This window comes from Musca vetustissima, unplaced genomic scaffold, assembly GCF_032173495.1.
Source record: "Musca vetustissima isolate MV318-11 ecotype Yass unplaced genomic scaffold, APGP_CSIRO_Mvet_v1 utg525289, whole genome shotgun sequence".
Classification (NCBI taxonomy): Eukaryota; Metazoa; Arthropoda; class Insecta; order Diptera; family Muscidae; genus Musca; species Musca vetustissima.
The window spans coordinates 1-14,178 of NW_026873031.1; the positions used below are offsets into that span (position 1 = coordinate 1).

At 36.2% G+C, this 14,178-nt stretch overlaps 1 protein-coding gene across 1 annotated transcript; it reads right to left on the reverse strand.

The window, feature by feature from the left end:
• Positions 1 to 6,191: 6,191 nt before the first annotated feature.
• On the reverse strand, positions 6,192 to 12,917 carry LOC133322229 (uncharacterized; the record flags this gene model as incomplete). The annotated part of the gene is made up of 4 exons (XM_061531260.1): positions 6,192 to 6,441; positions 11,588 to 12,048; positions 12,202 to 12,291; positions 12,405 to 12,917. Coding segments are annotated over 4 exons (1,314 nt in total), but the record flags the coding sequence as incomplete, so codon positions are not given.
• Positions 12,918 to 14,178: the final 1,261 nt, after the last annotated feature.

Here is a 14,178-nt window from a genome sequence, read left to right on the forward strand (position 1 = left end):
CTATAGCCTTGATGGTCCCTACTTTAAGAAATCCACGCCTATAGCCTTGATGGTCCTATGAAAATATTATTTAAGAAATCCACGCCTATAGCCTTGATGGTCATACGAAAATATTCTTTAAGAAATCCACGCCTATAGCCTTGATGGTCCTACGAAAATATTCTTTATAAAATCCACGCCTATAGCCTTGATGGTCCTACGAAAATATTCTTTAAGAAATCCACGCCTGTAGCCTTGATGGTCCTACGAAAATATTCTTTGAGAAATCCACGCCTATAGCCTTGATGGTCCTACAAAAATATTCTTTAAGAAATCCACGCCTATAGCCTTGATGGTCCTACAAAAAAATATTCTTTGAGAAATCCACGCCTATAGACTTGATGGTCCTACGAAAATATTTTTTTAAAAATCCACGCCTATAGCCTTGATGGTCCTACGAAAATATTCTTTAAGAAATCCACGCCTATAGCCTTGATGGTCCTATGAAAATATTATTTAAGAAATCCACGCCTATAGCCTTGATGGTCATACGAAAATATTCTTTAAGAAATCCACGCCTATAGCCTTGATGGTCCTACGAAAATATTCTTTATAAAATCCACGCCTATAGCCTTGATGGTCCTACTAAAATATTCTTTGAGAAATCCACGCCTATAGACTTGATGGTCCTACGAAAATATTTTTTTTTAAAAATCCACGCCTATAGCCTTGATGGTCCTATGAAAATATTCTTTAAGAAATCCACGCCTATAGCCTTGATGGTCCTACGAAAATATTTTTTTAAAAATCCACGCCTATAGCCTTGATGGTCCTACAAAAATATTCTTTAAGAAATCCACGCCTATAGCCTTGATGGTCCTACGAAAATATTATTTAAGAAATCCACGCCTATAGACTTGATGGTCCTACGAAAACATTTTTTTTTTTAAATCCACGCCTATAGCCTTGATGGTCCTACAAAAATATTCTTTAAGAAATCCACGCCTATAGCCTTGATGGTCCTACAAAAATATTCTTTAAGAAATCCACGCCTATAGCCTTGATGGTCCTACGAAAATATTCTTTAAGAAATCCATGCCTACAGCCTTGATGGTCCTATGAAAATATTATTTAAGAAATCCACGCCTATAGCCTTGATGGTCCTACGAAAATATTCTTTAAGAAATCCATGCCTACAGCCTTGATGGTCCTATGAAAATATTATTTAAGAAATCCACGCCTATAGACTTGATGGTCCTACGAAAATATTTTTTTAAAAATCCACGCCTATAGCCTTGATGGTCCTACAAAAATATTCTTTAAGAAATCCACGCCTATAGCCTTGATGGTCCTACGAAAATATTCTTTGAGAAATCCACGCCTATAGACTTGATGGTCCTACGAAAATATTCTTTAAGAAATCCACGCCTGTAGCCTTGATGGTCCTACGAAAATATTCTTTGAGAAATCCACGCCTATAGCCTTGATGGTCCTACAAAAATATTCTTTAAGAAATCCACGCCTATAGCCTTGATGGTCCTACGAAAATATTCTTTAAGAAATCCATGCCTACAGCCTTGATGGTCCTATGAAAATATTATTTAAGAAATCCACGCCTATAGCCTTGATGGTCCTACGAAAATATTCTTTAAGAAATCTATGCCTACAGCCTTGATGGTCCTATGAAAATATTATTTAAGAAATCCACGCCTATAGACTTGATGGTCCTACGAAAATATTTTTTTAAAAATCCACGCCTATAGCCTTGATGGTCCTACAAAAATATTCTTTAAGAAATCCACGCCTATAGCCTTGATGGTCCTACGAAAATATTCTTTGAGAAATCCACGCCTATAGACTTGATGGTCCTACGAAAATATTTTTTAAAAATCCACGCCTATAGCCTTGATGGTCCTACGAAAATATTCTTTAAGAAATCCACGCCTATAGCCTTGATGGTCCTATGAAAATATTATTTAAGAAATCCACGCCTATAGCCTTGATGGTCATACGAAAATATTCTTTAAGAAATCCACGCCTATAGCCTTGATGGTCCTACGAAAATATTCTTTAGAAAATCCACGCCTATAGCCTTGATGGTCCTACGAAAATATTCTTTAAGAAATCCACGCCTGTAGCCTTGATGGTCCTACGAAAATATTCTTTAAGAAATCCACGCATGTAGCCTTGATGGTCCTACGAAAATATTCTTTAAGAAATCCATGCCTACAGCCTTGATGGTGGGTTGAAAAATATTCTTTAAAAAATCTTCGCCTATTGCATTGTTGGCCCTTGAAAATATTACTGTTCCACTCTGTATAAAATAACCATTAATCTGTCATCATTCACGTCAGGTCCATGTTTTTCAAATTTAAAACATCTTCAGTTTTGTATATCAAATTTTCTTTTCCACATTTATTTAAACATTTTCTTAATACATTTTCATTATGTACATTTTAAATTAAATTATGTTTTTCTATGCCACTAAGAAATTTTTCAAACTTTATTTTTAAGTGTGTGTGAGTATGCGTGTGTGCGACATAAAATGTGCAAAATTATGAACAAAAAAACACTTAGGAGTTTCTGTACGTAATATAATGGAAAATTCCGAAAAAACTCTCACACAAAATTAAAAAAAAACTTTAACAAAAAACACCATAACAATGTTTCAATTTTTTCGGAACTTATGCTTATATATATATTTAATTTTTGTTGTTTTTTTTTGTGTTACAGTTATTGCCATGTTCGTCGTGTTCTTTACAAGTGAAATAGTTCAAAACTATTACCTTTATTATTATTTCTTTTTATTTTTTGGTTAATAGAGAAGTCGAATGGGGAGATATATATACCATAACTATATATTTCTGGCATAGACCTGGTGTCATCTAAGTTTTGTAAAGATTGACAATTTTTGTATAATGATACTCAGTAAGTTCTGACGTATCAATGTGTTGTGCTACTTAGAATTAGTAAAAAATCAAGGTGGCAAAAAATGCAATCAACTCCTCATCACTGGGCCCCATGATAATGTTAACTCTCATACATCAGCTCAAATCCAAGTGTTTTTAGCGATGACCCAGCCCAGACCTTTTTTTCCTGCATATCAGTCTGAAGTGTTCGGAGGACTTCGAAAAAAAAGATGAAAAAATGAATTCTAACTTGGCATCATGCGAGCTCTCACACATCTGCTCAAACCTGCTCTTTTTTAACTGGCCAAAATGTGGAAGCAATGGGTCACCAGTCTTACAGCCCTGATTTGGTACCCTTTGACACCTTTTTATTCCCGCAAAACAGTCTGACGTCTTCGTAGAAATTCGAAATACGAATAAGAAAAAGCAAATCATTGTGCACCATGACAAGGCAAGATTTGAAACATCGGCTCAAACCCGATCATTTTTGCAGAGGTCAAAACATGGAATTGGTACACCGGATGACCCATGCATCCCTGATTTAACAGGGCCGTATGCTTTTCTTATACCCGCATATCAGTCTGAAGTCTTGAAAAAACAAACAAGAGATAATGAATCACTGGGTACCATGGCAATGCGATCTTTCACACTCCGACTCAAACCAACTTCAAACGTGACGAGCCAAAATGTGAAAATGAGATGTTATTAGTCATAATCCGTGACCTGACTCCCTATGACCACTTTTTATTCCCGCACACCAGCCTGAAATCTTCGGACATTATTCGAATATCGAACAAGAGAAGGGGATTCATTGTGCATTGTGTCGAGTTCAACATCAACGATTTTCTGTGGCCAAAAAGTGAAGTTGTTGGGTCGGATGTCCCGTACAGCCCTGACTCACCCTAAGACTTCATTTTATTCCCGCACATCTGTCTGAAGTCTTTGAAAAAAAATTAAAAAGACTAATAAAAAAGGAATCACTGGAGAAAATGAAACAATGGGAACTCCCATACATCAAACCAGCGCCAAAAATGGCCGACCGAAATGTGGAATTGGTACACCAGATCCAATAAGAGATGACGGAATGGACTGTGTACCACCTAACCAAGATGAGGCCAGTATAGCAACCAATCGACTGTAGAATAATAAAGCGGTACAAAAAGGAGAGAAGACGATATGTGCCAACTATAGAAGAATAAGTCTCCTTCCCTTCCATGAAGCCAATGACCAATGCCATTATTGGCAATATCAAGGCTGCTTCAGGCGCAAAATCCTGGAAAAGACCCACGAAAACACATCGACACATTTCACCTATTCGTCGACTGTAAAAGCGTATTTGACAGCCCATATCCGTTCAGAGGTGTTTAAAACCATATCTGTGTTCGGCGTTCCTGCAGGATTACTTTAACTAACACAAGGACAGCAGTTATAGTCGGAAATAACCTCTCGGATCCCTTCAATATATTACGAGGATACAGACAAGGTAACAGATTGTCGTGTAACCTTTTTAACATCCTGATAGAAATGCAAAGGCGAACAGAAATGGCACTCTGAACACCAAACAACACATGTTACTTGCATACGCCAATTATATCGACATAACGGGTCGAACATTGAGAGCGGTAATAGTCGCTTTTTAACAAATTGAAAAGGAGTCTGGCAGTAAATTATGAGAAGGCCAAGCTGATGGTATCAGCGGGCAAAACGTCCAGTGAACTCGGACCAAGTATGGAACTTGAAAAATGCAGCTTCGAGGTAGTCTCGGTACCTCCATAAATAAAACCAATGACATCAGTTTTGAAATTCGGAAAATGATAGTGTTGGCCAACAGGTGCTACTATGGTCTTAGTAAGCAATTCAAAAGCATGCCACCTTTCGCTAGACCAAACTCAAACTCTACAAGACGCTGATACTACCCGCTAGGGTATGGATCTAAAGCATGGGTACCTGCGCAGGCAGATAAGGCAACTCTTGGAGTGTTTGAGCGAAAAATTATCCGAATGATCGCCTCGAAGGAATGAACATGTGGATGAAAACATTTCGAAACATGGTCTTTAAAATTGAAAGAGCTGCGCACAAGACCGACGTGCCTGGAAATCTTGTTTAAGCTTGACTTATGGAACAAATCATCTGTCACAAGCCAGCTACGTACTTATGTGTGGAGTGGACCGAAATGTGATCTGCTATAGGGTCCACCTGGACCTGTCTAAATCGACATATAATTTCATTCTGAGCAATAATATAATCTGAGGGATATCCGGTGAGATCTGCTTGCCCATTATGAGTCCAGAAATATATATGTGGAATGGTCCTGTAATTTTAGACGACCTTTTATTGTTTATCAAGTCCTTTATCTTTTGAGGACCTATACAAGGTCCTCTAACTGTAGGGGGGCTTTGAAAGGTCCGCTTTCTCTGGAGGGCATAAAGAAGGACCTCTGTCTGTAGAGGTCCTCAAAATGTAGAAAAACCTTTGACTGTTATTTACGAATATAGATACTTTAGATGTTCTTCAATAAATATCAAAACTTCTATAGGTGGTCTACAGATAAAATATGGTCTGTATACAGAGAACCTTTAGAAGATCCTCTAAATAGGTGGACCTATATAGAAATCCTCAATCCTCGGATAGAATAAAGAAGATACGTTACTAAGGAGAGAACCCGTAAAAGATATTCTATATTTAGAGGGCCTATAAAAGACCCCCAAGGACCCATAAAAGGTGTTCTTTTCCTAGATGACCTATAAAAAACATTTAGATGAACCCAGAGGACTTTTTTTAGATGAAGTATAGAAGCTCATCTGAGAAGTTTTTCATATATTTTAGAGGGAATTATTTTTTTTTTAATTTTTCAAAATTTCTCCATTCGACATCTCTATATTTTCTAGTTGATATTATAGTGCAATATCTGTCAGTTGGTATGTCTGCCCGTCGTTTTGGATTTTTTGCAACATTTTAACATCTTTCTACGGGGAAAGTTGATAAAAGTTTCCTTTACAATTGGCTTAAGATGTAACAGGAGAGATGAACAGCGGGGAAAATACATACATAGGGACTTAAACATTTAAACATAATTAAAATGGCCATTCTGCACCATTCTGATGCAGACTATGGCATACGACACTCTACAAATAATGATGTGACAGTCTTAATAACAACAAAAAACAAATAATTAACTTATTCTATTAAAAAATTAAACACGGCAAAATGTATGCAGAGGTCCAGCTTCGGCTTTCACAACTGCAGGGAGCTATCGTTATGGTTGTTGCTGCTGTTGTTGTTGTTATGTGTGTAACACCATCGCTAGTCCGATGTACAACCTGGTGTCCCGTAAAGTAAATTATTCAATTTTAATTTTCTCGTTGTGCCCGCCTGGGCGCCATGACCTGGCCGACCCCAAAACGTATCAAAGGTCATAAAGTGTTGATTGGCCAATTCCCGGTCATACTGGCGAGCCAAACTGATTGAACGCCGTTTCATGGCTACCTGGGTGTTGAGGTCATGCTGATACAATAGATTCGATGAAACTCCAATACCGTCCGAGGTATGGAGTCTAATGTTTGGTGGTGGCAACGAGGACGACCAGCAATTTGTTGCAGTTGTAGTCGGGTGTTGAGTCAGTTTTATTGGCAGCCGTTGAAATGATGGCCAGTAATTTGAGATGACGGCAGTTGTTGGTTTTGTTTGGTGATTTGTTGTAGTTGTTGTTTTTGTTGTTGATTGAATTGCAATGTTTTATTCAGAATCAGTGATGTCGGAGATGTATGAATGGATTGGTAGATTGGGTGGGTGGATGAATGTTGCGGGTAAATTGAAATAAATGTTAGTTTCTGGTTTTAGTAGTTGAGTAGATTAATTGTTTCTTTTTTTTTTGGTTTTTAGTTCTAAGCATTATTACAATTCCTAGTAATTAATTTGCTAACCTAAATTCTTGAAATTATTTCAGAGTAATGATGTGAGATTCTGTCTGCTGAGTTTATTTATAGTTGGCTGTTTTCTTGTAGTTGTTGTTATTGTTGCTGATGATGTATCTAATTAATTTTTCTTCAATTTTAATTGAATTACAATCGTTACAATTCTATGGAGTTTTTATTTAATAAAATTTTAAGGCACACATATATAAATAAAGCAAGGGTATTAAGACACGCACACATAGATATTGGTAAAAAGAGAAGAAGAAAAATAGACAAATAGATATATCAAAGAAATGGAAAGACATTTCACACAAAAATTATGAATATGCAATGAAAAGTGGAAAAAGCTTAGATCTGCAAATATTTACAGTTTTTTATGATGTTGAATGGGGTTTCAATTATAAAACGTCATGTTCATGCATGCAAGATGATAAGATAAAGATTTTAAATAACATTAACATTCTCTATATGCCTTCAACATAAACATGCACAATTCAGAAAAATGTATTTAACAAGTAAAAACATAGTAATGTTCGGCCATGCTCAACTAGGTTAGGTTCTTCGTTTACAGGCAATCAGGTTATATGCTGGACTAAGAACTTGACAAAACATAAAACATCAGATATCGTCAAATTTCTTTAAAGATTTTTTGCCTCCATGAATCCGGTATGCCAAATTACAGTCATATTTAAGAAAAGGACCGGACATTTATATTGGGGATGTGCCTAATATGGGTTTATCTTAATTTTTTTATTTTTGGCCAATATGCTTATCATCCTCCAAAAACTCTGTCCCGTCATCAGAAAAAAATTCGGCGAATCTAGATGAGACGTTGGACGAATATTTCCAAAATCTACGTATTTGTCTAGAGATAAGCCTATATATAGTCTATAGTTGATTTAAATCCAGTGATTTTTTGGCCGATATTCTATTTGCTTTTCTTAATATGGGATTTTTATTTCTCGGAAAGAATATACTGAATTTCCGGAACGCAAGAATGTGCCGAGGTCAAATTTTGTTCATATCCCATTTATGATAGTTGCATTCAATCTTTGCACAGAAAATCGTTCTATGATAACGGGAACGATTGGGGGCTCAAAGGCTTGGATGTTTATACCTTTCGCTTTATGGTTATAAGGCGAAGGGTATAAAAATCCAAGCTCATAGGACTGCTGGTTTCTTCGAAAAATATTCTTAAAAAAAATCCACGTTTATCGATTTGGTTTTTTTATCTGATCTACAGGTCCCCTGGATCGTTATTGGGATACGTAGTTGAACGTAAAATTCGACTTTTAGATATTTAGATTTTTCCATTTGACTAAAAAGTCGACTTTCCGATTTTGTCAAACCTAATGGGTCTTCCAGCATTTTTTTTTTTTTTTTTTTTTTGGATCTCCCGAAAATATGTTTTACAAGACTATGCTAGATCTACTGGTTCTTCAGAGAATAAATCGATGTTAATCAAAATTAACACACGCAATTCGGTCTTAATAAGAAACCCTAGATATTATAGTCTCAATTTTATACGTTGTGCAAAATTTCGTGTCAATCGGACAAACATTAGGAGTTTGGTGCAACCTAAAATCTGAACCGATTTCAACGAAACTTGCCAGAGATTAATTTATATTAACTTCAGTACATAGTACAAAATTGTGTGCCAATCGGACACACTTTAGGTCTATAGTGCACAATTTACATAAAATCGGACGAAAATATATATGGGATTTTTCCCAATTTCAATAAGGTTTTTGCTTGGGCCAAATAAATGAGCTGTGCCAAATTTCATCGAGTTGGCATTTTTTTTACAATTTAACATGTACAGACAGACGGACGAACATGCATAAATCGACTCAGAAAGTGATTATCCTTTCCTTTTGCCTGTTGCAAACATATACACAAAGACACAATACCCTGCAGGGTCTTTTTTAAAAATCGATGAAATTTTCTTTAAAAATCGACACTGTCCGATATGCTGGTCCAGAAAATGTAAATTAAACCAGTAAGGAAAGTAGTAAAGTCGGACGGGGCCGACTATATGATCCCTTCACCACTTTGGATATATTCAACAGATAAATCCTAACAGACGTCGCATTTTTAAAGGACCAGCAAAACGAAATTGGATCCCTAAACATTTCATTCTGTAACCTATACTAATTTTTTCATTTGGTCAGATATAGAAGCTATATCTAAATCTGAACCGATTTCAACGATTTCAGGAAATTTAACACACATCATTCTAGACTTAAATATATATTATTTTCAAAATTTCAGGTCATTCCTATTCTTTTCAAATTTTCAGGTCATTCCTACTTCTATATATCCTTCAGAATATATTCTCTAAAAATAAATGTTCCAAAATATCTTACATAAACTCAGGCTTCCAGTCTGTTCTTCAGAATATCTTCTTCAAAAATCCTCGCTTGAAAATGAAAATCAGCTTTTCTTTGTCTCACGGTTTCTTAGAAAAAATATGTGCTTCTTGTTCTGCTGATACTTCAGAATGTGTGTATGTCTTAAAAACTCACGCTTAAAAGGTTATTCAGAAAATATCCTTTGCAAATTCAAGCTAATTTATCTGCTGGCCTTGCTGAAATTTTTCTTTAAAAATCCACGTCAATCGATCTGCTGGTTCTTCAGAAAATACTATTTAAAAGAAATAATCATTTAAAAGACAGAATTTTTAAGAGGCCATTAGTCCTTTCAAAATTGATTTTTATGCACAGGAGTATGGAGGGTATATAAATTTCGTCATTCCATTTATAACTCATCGAAATATTATTTTCTGACCCTATAAAGTATATATATATATATATATATTCTGAATCAGGGTCAAATTCTAAGACGAACTACCCGCTATCATCTGAAGGAATTGAGATATAGTGATAAAATTTTTCATAGGTTTTTTTTGACTGCAGACAGGTCAAGTTCCCTTAAATAACGCAAAATTGGAGGTGCTATTGTATGGGGGCTACCAAAGCGTGGATCGATATAGCTACGCTTTGGTAGCCCCAATATATAATAGTACCTTCAAGATTACGGCATTTCAGCGATTTTGGACACTATTTTAAACTTTATAAATTATGGTACCCCCATAATCTCCGAATTCGATCAAATTTGTCAAAAAATTTGATCGAATTACTTATAGTTTGGTGCTGAGCTTTGATTGGGTACAAAATCGTCCCACCAAAAATTATCAACATTGGTTCAATTTTCGAGGTATCTCCCATACAACGGTACTCCCCAAATTTTCAGTATCTTATGGTTATTGAACGCGGGCGTCAACTGAATTCGTTTAAAATAAAATGTCTCTGATTGGTATCGCGTTTTGAGGTTGTCCCTATATATAACGTTGTCAGTTTTTACCCTAAACAATATTGAATTCGGAGGGTATCAAGACACAAAACTTAAAGGTTAGATTCGAAAATGAGCTATATCGGTCCACATTTAGAAATCGACTCCGACTTAGGAAAAATCCTCAACACCACGTGATTTTGGAAACTTCATTGCAAGTAACTGTCAGTATACCTATGGTGGAGTGTAATAAAGTCAAAAATTAACAATATTGGTACACTTTTTATGACAGCCCGCATATAACAGAATCTTCCAGGTATGGTACTTTGGTATTTTGAATCTAGTTTGGTGTAGTTTTTACGATATCCTCAATATAACGGCAACCAGGTTTATTTCGATATTTTGGGGATTATGAACCCTTTTTTACCTGAATTGGGTATAATTTATTTCTCATTGGATGAGAAATCTTCCTACAAAAAATTTACCAATCCATTTCATCTTGGAGGATATAAAAAAGGCCCGACAGAACTTAACGTTTAGTAAGGACTATTAGCCCATTACACGTACACCTTTAAGCATGGGGTTTTTGAAATATCAAGAGATTGTAGACATTTTATCTTGGATTTTTAGCGATATTTTTGAGGGAATATTAAATCTTAAATTTTCAAAAAATATTTTGGAGGGGAAAAAATAGTGTTATTAAGCGTGGATTTTTAAGTTAATTCTTTTCCTGGGACTATTAGATCGTATAAGGCATATTTTCAAGGGATTAATATTCCTTGAATAGCGGACATCTCATGGGAATATTTGAGGGGCTATTCGACATTTAATTGTGGATTTTAACGGATATAAATTAATTGTTAGAAATTGAAGAGCAGATTTTAAGGAATTATTCTTTGAGAATTTTTAAAAAATATTTTTCTCAGTGGCTATGAGGCCTTTAGTCTATGATTTTTGGGATGTGGGACTATTAATTCTGAATGAAGGCATATAAATGTTTGTTTATCTATAAAATGTTTCTGTCTGCCCTATATGGGAGATCTTTTATTAAGATGTCGCATTTTATTGGAAATATTTATATGAAATGATTTCTATTAATGATGAAATATGTTCAATGAATTTGGGATATGATTTGAAATGACTTTACAAACAACTACAACAAACTACAAAGATAAACGATACATCCACATTTGAAATGCCAATCTCTCTCAATAATTAGGAAATTTTGAAATCTTACACTTCGAAATTATTATATATTTTTTCTTAATTTTCAAAATTGTTTTAAAATATTTCTACAAACTTTTTCTAAACTACTGAGAAAAAACGAAAACAACAAACTAACGAATATGCAATGTGAACTTTTTCAAGCAACATGTGGTGGCAATGTTATTGATTTTATGATTGTTGTTGTTATTGCTATTGTTGCAGCTCTGTTGCAGATTGTTCAGACAGATGTTGCTGTGGTGACACTTTTGTGGCATTTTGGATGCGTACCTATCATTGGAGGCTGTTCGCTTTGTTATGTCCGTTGTCGAAAGGCTAATGGGGCGATTATAGGCACGACGACGTGCCAACAGTGGCACCAATTCCACACCATTACCATTGGTGGTGATGGTGGCGGTGGCATCACCACCATGACATTGTCTATTTTTGGGATGAGCGCTATTATCAGTTGTGGTATCAGCAGTGGCAGCAGCCTTGTTATGACGCATCATTCGTGGACAGATTTTCGGTTTCGTTTCATTTGCTGCTGTTATTGTCGATTTTGCAGGTGCTGCAGTTTTTTGTAGCGGTTTAATGGGACTACTTGTCATGGCCGGGCACTTACATGTACACATGTCACAACAGCGGGTGGCTTTTCGTGTGGCACGGGATTTACGGAATGTGGGCTTTTCGGCTGGGGTAACGGGATTATCCTGATCCAATTCTTTGAGCATTTCTTTGTTGGTCCAACCCTGAAATAAAAAGTTGCATTTGATAATTTTTCCATGATATTCTATGTTATAAAAAATCTATATAGGAATGAAACCTCACAGTTATCTACCATTAAGGGAGGGGCCACTAATTATTGTTCCCGTTCGAAAATCCCTACTTGCCTCCCAACTTACCAGGGACTTCATAAAAGTCGTTCCCACCGATTTGGGACTACGCCATGGTTTGCCACCCGGACCCGGTTTACCCCAGGGATCTTTGCTAGCCTAATATAAAATACCAATCATAGAAAGAAGAAAAAGGAGGAGAAGAACAAGAAAAACAACAACAAATAATATCACAAGCGTACACACATGGGCATGCAGTAAACCATTCTCACCGGTTTCTCGATTTTCTCCAACGTTTTCTTCTGCTTCAAACCATGCGGACCCACCGAAGCTCCGCATCTCTGTTTTTCTTCTACAATTGGACATTTATCACTTTCGGTGACTACAATTTTCTCCAACATTGGTTTACCCTTACCGGCCGCTGTCGGCTTATAACGGACTTCAATGTCTACATGACCTTTATTACGAAACGACATTGAGGGGTGATCTTTAAGGGTGATTTGTAAACTTTCGGCATTCTTACCACCAGCAGGTGTTGGGCCACCACCTCCACTGGTAGCTGTTGTGGGTATATCACACAAGGTTACCATACTGGTGGCCCCACCTATTACCGGCCGATCGGGTACATGCTGAACTGTATGGGTGTGAGTGGTCAGACGTGGCACCGAATGATGATGATAGTGATGCGGATGATAGGCTGCACCGGGATCGAAGCATCGTTTGTGTTTGAGAAAGTAATCGCTAAAGCGACAGGGAGGCAGTGATGCCAAACGATGGGTTGTACTCTGAAATAAATAATTATGAAAATCAGGTTCGGTTTTACTACAAATTTTAAGAGACAATGAGGCCTCAAAGTGCGGTTTTTAAGTAATATTTTTGAAGGGATTAAGAGGCCTTTAGGCATGGATTTTAAAAGAATATTTTTGGAGGCATTAAGAGCCCTTTAGGCGTGGATTTTTAAAGAATATTTTTCAAGGGATTTAGAGCCCTTTAGGCGTGGATTTTTAAAGAATATTTTTCAAGGGATTAAGAGCCCTTTAGGCGTGGATTTTTAAAGAATATTTTTCAAGGGATTAAGAGCCCTTTAGGCGTGGATTTTTAAAGAATATTTTTCAAGAGATTAAGAGCCCTATAGGCGTGGCTTTTTAAAGAATATTTTTCAAGGGATTAAGAGCCCTTTAGGCGTGGATTTTTAAAGAATATTTTTCAAGGGATTAAGAGCCCTTTAGGCGTGGCTTTTTAAAGAATATTTTTCAAGGGATTAAGAGCCCTTTAGGCGTGGATTTTTAAAGAATATTTTTCAAGGGATTAAGAGCCCTTTAGGCGTGGATTTTTAAAGAATATTTTCAGGGATTAAGAGCCCTTTAGGCGTGGATTTTTAAAGAATATTTTTCAGGGGATTAAGAGCCCTTTAGGCGTGGATTTTTAAAGAATATTTTTCAAGGGATTAAGAGCCCTTTAGGCGTGGATTTTTAAAGAATATTTTTCAAGGGATTAAGAGCCCTTTAGGCGTGGATTTTTAAAGAATATTTTTCAAGGGATTAAGAGCCCTTTAGGCGTGGATTTTTAAAGAATATTTTTCAAGGGATTAAGAGCCCTTTAGGCGTGGATTTTTAAAGAATATTTTTCAAGGGATTAAGAGCCCTTTAGGCGTGGATTTTTAAAGAATATTTTTCAAGGGATTAAGAGCCCTTTAGGCGTGGAGCCCTTTAGGCGTGGATTTTTAAAGAATATTTTTCAAGGGATTAAGAGCCCTTTAGGCGTGGATTTTTAAAGAATATTTTTCAAGGGATTCAAAGAGCCCTTTAGGCGTGGATTTTTAAAGAATAAGGGAGCCCTTTAGGCGTGGATTTTTAAAGTGGATTTTTAATATTTTTCAAGGGATTAAGAGCCCTTTAGGCGTGGATTTTTAAAGAATATTTTTCAAGGGATTAAGAGCCCTTTAGGCGTGGATTTTTAAAGAATATTTTTCAAGGGATTAAGAGCCCTTTAGGCGTGGATTTTTAAAGAATATTTTTCAAGGGATTAAGAGCCCTTTAGGCGTGG